Source organism: Arachis ipaensis, chromosome B05 (assembly GCF_000816755.2).
Source record: "Arachis ipaensis cultivar K30076 chromosome B05, Araip1.1, whole genome shotgun sequence".
In the NCBI taxonomy this organism is placed as follows: Eukaryota; Viridiplantae; Streptophyta; class Magnoliopsida; order Fabales; family Fabaceae; genus Arachis; species Arachis ipaensis.
The window spans coordinates 1,107,644-1,113,671 of NC_029789.2; the positions used below are offsets into that span (position 1 = coordinate 1,107,644).

Here is a 6,028-nt window from a genome sequence, read left to right on the forward strand (position 1 = left end):
GTATAGAGAGCTTAATTATCTGCCGCTTTAATTAATTGCCAAGTACACAATGACTCAGTCCAAAGTTGTGGCTTTGGTTTTGAAAACGACAACTGCGACAACGGCAAACTTAGTTGGTCCCGGAGTTGGAAAAGTCTGCAAATTACAACATATATAATTCATAGGCGAAACACTTTGACTTTATCCAAATCATAAAAACTTGGAAACTAAATATGATCGAAAAATATTAACCAAAAAAGAAATAATCATAAACTCAATACTAACAAACTCAAAAGCTAATTTGAAATATACACACATTCCATTTATGGAATTTTTATATGACTAATATGTTGACGTTAAGATTTCATCCTACAAATTAATGTCTATTTTATCATTTTTTTAATATACCATCGTATCTGGAACACCGAACACTCAAATTTTTTCTTTTTTTATTGTTTGGTGTCTATTAATTATTCTTTTTTGAGGAAAAATTCTGCCCTGATAATAACATTAAAAGATAACGAGATCCCTTAAAAAAAAAAAAACTCTTTTTCAGCTCCTATTTTTTAACTCCGTTAAATAAGTTAGTCCTTCCATTAATAATTTGTCTCTAGAGTTAATTGACCATGTCTACGTAACACGTTTACGTTAATGATATGTCAGTTAAATGCCAACCTGGATGCACAGATTAATGGGCCACTTAATCTGGTCCCTAACAATTTTATTAAAAAAAGAAGATCCATATGTGATAACACAAAACCCTCTTTCACTCTCTAAAATTACAAAAATCCTAATTCTCTCCCTTCCAAAATTCGTTGAAGACCCTTCACTTGGAGGAAGACAGTGCTCCCGACGGAATTATTGACGGCGTTTTGACGGTACCGTGACGAAAAAATTGTCTGTTGAGAAGTAAGCTTTGTTACTCACTTTCTTTGCCATTGCATGTGTATGATCAAGTTGAAGCTGGTTTTATTCACACTCTCTGCTATTGAACATGCTTTGAAACTTATGATTTGGAGTATAGTTTATATTCAAATTTTGCATGAAGGGCTGAATTAGATCATGGCTTAGGATTCAATAACAACAAATATGCTCTGTATATTTTGACCAAAAAACTTAGGTGTTTTATTGAGGTTGATGCTTCGATTCCTTATTGTTCATAAGTTTGCATTTTAGTCTAATGCAATGCAATATTATGTCTGTTTTGAATCTTACATGCTCTTCTTAAAAATGATATTTGTCTTTGTTCCACCACATATACGCATACACAAAAATGTTCCATTGGTCATAGATTTTCATTAACTTGTTACATAGTTTTATTTAAATTTTTGCAAGAGTTTAAACAAGTATACCTTGAAATTATTTGGTATGAACTAATCTATCTGAATTTTAGATAAATTAATATATAATTCATATTGACATGTTTAATGAATAATCTACATTAAAATCTGTCTATCTATCTATTAAAATTTAAAGTTTAATTATGATGTTATGTGTTTTCCAAAAGGTGCAGCACTTACTCTCTTTGCCAACATCATAACCACGCAGCGTGCAACCCCTAGTTTCTGAAAAATGATCTTCATGGCTCATGGTGGTAGACAGTTAGGATTCTACAAAAGAAGGAAGGAAGAAGAGGCGTTTAGGGTTGGTCATGTTCTGTGCAGATAAAACACGAAATTATATTTTTCAAAAATTGTCAAAGGTCGGATTGGGTGATTCATTAATATGCCAATCCAAGCTAGCACTTAACGGACATATCACCATCTTAACTTGCCATATATTCACGTTCCGTTAACCCCAGAAACATACTATTGACGTAGGGGCTAATTTGTCTCACGGAAAAAAAATATCAGGAGCCGGATCAAGAGTTTGATAAAACCCAACAGATGTTGAGCCCAACTTAAAGAGATCCGGTATATCGATAATTCATTAATTGGGTGTTTAATACATATATGTCCATCATCCAAACCTATTGGTAAACCCTCTGATCCAAAAGAGTCATTATTTTTTGTTGGGGTAGCTGATGCACAAATATCATATTGACCAAGAGCCCAAAATTTTGTGTGTGGAAGTCTATACAAAGTTTTTGATGGTTTGCATTGCTAAAATCCTGTTTGTATTGGACATTAATGAAAATTGAAAGATCCATCATTCTCATAATATTTCTCTTCTTTACACACTACTTTTAGGTTCATTAGTAATTTAGTATATCCACAAAATTTGTACATAAATACATTAAATTGTCAATGAATCTAAAAAATAGAAAAGTTAAATATTTTAAGAAATTATTAATAAGTGTTCTAAAACCACTTGTTAAGGGCATCAATATAATAAGTCTGTAATAAAAAATAAATATTTTAAAATTTCAATATATTTATTGTGTATTTAATAAAAATAACCTTAAAATGATACGAATGGATTTTTATATTATATTTTAACTTTAGGGTTAATTGTGTTATATTTATTATTTTCTGTTATATATTTTAAAACTTTTTTGCAATTAATATTTACTGATATTCACAAAGATCTGTCATCTCCAAAAAAACTGATAAATAAGCATCTATGACGAAAATAAACAAACAATGAAAAGCATTCTATTATATATATTATGGAAGGCATTCTTCTTTTTTTTTTTCAACTATTACAAGAATTGTATAAAAATTTTGACAAAATCATATGTTTGGATTTTTCGGTTGGTATATGCATATTTTCTAAAAGTTTAAATATTGTGATTGTAAAATATTTCTTTTCCTTTTAATTCAAACAAATTCTTGAAAATCAATAAATTTTAAGAAATTCAATAATTTTTCTTTGAGTAAAGTATTGTTTTTGTCCCTAACGTTTGGGGTAAGTCTTATTTGTGTCTCTAACGTTTAAATCGTTCTATTTGTATCCCTAATGTTTATAAAAGTGATTCAATGATATTCTATTATCAATTATACTAACAAATCAGATTATATTTTTCAATTATTCTAACTTGGATGCATTCATTCTCAATTATGTCTAATTTGAATGTGTTCGATTTTAATATTATACCCACTATTTGTGTTAGATTCAATTATGTCCCTAAAAAAGTGAATTATGTAAATGTTGTAGGAATTAGTTTCAACTTTTGATAAGCTATTTTTCGGAGTAGATCATCGATTCTATCCCAGACATTTGTATTCTAACTTCAAGAAGAGATTTTTAAAACTCAAACTAAAGCGTTCATGATGTGTAATTTACAGCAGGATAACATTGAATCACTTTTACAAATGTTAGGGATACAAATAAGACAATTTAAACGTTAGGGACACAAATAAGATTTACCCAAAACGTTGGAGACAAAAACGATATTTACTCTTTTTCTTTTCAATTTTAAGTTGAAAAGTTAAAAAATATAAATTGTAGCATAGAAATTCAATAATCAATCTTATCTTGTGAAGTCAATCGAAATGGGAGAGTGCCAAAAATGGAACAAAGGAGATGAACCTTATCCTAGTGTTTACTATCCAATGTCCTCTCCTTTTTCAAGATTCTTTTTCAACCATTTTGTCTGTATTCTCCAATCTCCATGCAATGCAAAACCATTTTCGCACGAAAACCACAGCAAGCACCCTTACCATACCGTTTGCCCATTCCGTTGACGGGAGATTTTACAATAATAATGACGTGATGAGTCTTGGAATTTTCTTCCCTTCTTCTTCAAACACATTTTAATGTCCCTACCAATTATTTCTTAGGAGGAGGACTTGAATCTTTTATATATGGCGACTCCATGATTGTAAATTAAAGATATAATATCAAAATTTACTTCCTAACTAATAGGAAGAAACAAAAGTGTTGTCACCCAAAAAGAAATATGCATATGATTTAATTGTTATATTATATATTTATTATTCGTAGTGAGTAGCTGTATTTGAGAGCATGACTCTTTTTGAGTTTTTTGTTTAATTTGAATTTAATTTGAGAGAAAGACAACGTTTTTTTATCTATTTTTTTATTATTTTAGAAAATAACTCAACGTGATAAATTGATAATCCTAGATCAAACAAGCAAATAAGCTTTCACCTAATATGTATCCATTTTTTTTTGTTGTCTACGGTATCCTTCAGTCCGATAGGTCAAAGACTAATCCGTCGTGGATCGGAACTCCATTTAAGGATCTACCGCTGGCCAATGAATTGCTGTATACACAATGCGAGATTCAAACTCCCGATACTTACTTAAACGGACGAGTGAGCTAACCACTCGACCAACCCAAGTTGGTTGCGTAATACCCGATTGTTCATTCCATTTAATCAGCTCTTCTAACACATTGATTCATGATTTTAATTGCAGAGTAGTATGACATTCTTGTTAAACCCCACACAACAGGAACCATTAGCACACACTTTCACATTGCCCCTTGCATTGATCACATAAGTTACCCACCAATTATGATAATAGTAAGAACAATCAACCAAAGACAATATTACATCTACATGAAAGTATTTCACCACATCAGTTTCACTTCACATTCTTCTTTATGTAAGTTTCACTTCACTACTTTTCAATACTCCATCACGTGATCTTTTTCTACGTGGCGTAATATTTACTATTTAGAGTTTGGACTCCATCAAACCATTTCACAAACCGCCCGTGAATCAATTTTCTTGCGCCTCCCTCCCACAGAAAAGTCTCTGCTCCTTTAGAACTTTCCATAATTAACTTGTACTCAACACCATAATAGTGTTAATCTTAAGTATACATTCAAAATTAACAATTAAATCAATTATTAATATAAAATGTACATTAAAAATATAATAGTTATTTTGATAAATAATTTTTTAATATACATTTAACATTTTTACTATAATAATTAAATTGGCTTTAGTATTTCCTTCAAAATATGATAAAGCAAATCAAATAAAGTACCATGCTTAAATAATCTTAAAGGATACATTTGATTTGATATAAGTAAACTTTATGTAAAATAATACTAAAGAAAGAATTTTAAGTATACCGAAAATATCGGTATTTCAATTGTTTTAACCGTTCATCTGAATTATAAAAAATATGTATAATATTTATTAATTGAAATCAACAGTTAATACAACTGGAATATTAATGTTCTCCGGTACACTTAAAATTTTTTCAATACTAAAATATTCTCGTATTATTTTTTATTCACACAATAATTAGAAAACAAGCCTGCTATTTGGGGGGGTACACGTGTGACCACAAAAACGTGTCATAATCTAGTAGAATCAGGGGGTCAACCCTTTCAGCGGTGCTAAACTGCTAATGGTTCAGATGCAATACAATCATACACTATAAGATTAAATACCCCTTTTGCCCCTCCATTAAATCCCCTTAATAAAGGGGGTCCTTTGAACTCTTCTAGTAGGTGGGGGTGATCGCCTCTTATCTTACGCACAATACCAAAAAATCAAACACTCGAAACTTCTCATAAGAGCTATGAGAGCTTCTCTCATAAGAACCGGATCCGTGCCGGTCCTGAATCCGGTCCGGAACTGTTCACCTCGCCTCTCTCTCCCGCGCCAAGCGTCCTTCTCCGGTGACAACAGCCGTGTTCAGTCGCCGAGCCTCTCGATACATTTAGACTCCGACGGCCGCAGAGACCTTCCGCCAAGCGGAATCCGCCGAGTGATGTCGGAGTCATCGATTCGGTCCGCGAGCGAAGGATTCGGCGCTATCCAGGATCTGAAACGAAGAGGAACGCGGCCTTTCCCGGTGATCGTGCGAGAGGACGAAGATGAAGAAGTCGGTGGCGGATCCGGCTACGGCGGCGGCGATAGAAGAATCGCGACGGCGACCGGAGGAAACGGCGGCGATAGGATGAAGATTGGCGCATACTACGAGGAAATGCTGAAGTCAAACCCTACGGACGCTCTTTTGCTTAGAAACTACGGGAAATTCCTGCACGAGGTGATTGAAAAATGAAAACTCAATTTCTAATGCACTCGTTTAATGAATCTTTTCACCTAAAAAGGTGTAAGAGGAAAATTTCATGGATCTGATGATGGATGATGAAATTGCAGGTTGAGAAAGACACGGCGAAAGCGGA

At 32.6% G+C, this 6,028-nt stretch overlaps 1 protein-coding gene and 1 long non-coding RNA gene across 2 annotated transcripts in view; one reads left to right on the top strand and one right to left on the bottom strand.

Annotated features, from left to right (window-relative positions):
* Window positions 1-1,302, bottom strand: part of LOC110271679 — a 23,503-nt gene extending 22,201 nt beyond the window's left edge. Inside the window, exon 1 of the long non-coding RNA XR_002362245.1 lies at window positions 1,290-1,302. This is a non-coding gene — a long non-coding RNA (uncharacterized LOC110271679). The remainder of the gene's footprint in view (window positions 1-1,289) is intronic.
* The window catches only part of LOC107642331, a gene marked incomplete in the record, with an annotated part of 1,704 nt that continues 997 nt past the window's right edge, over window positions 5,322-6,028 (top strand). The window contains 2 exon segments of the mRNA XM_016345645.2: window positions 5,322-5,889; window positions 6,003-6,028. Coding sequence (XP_016201131.1) covers window positions 5,419-5,889; window positions 6,003-6,028 — 497 coding nt within the window.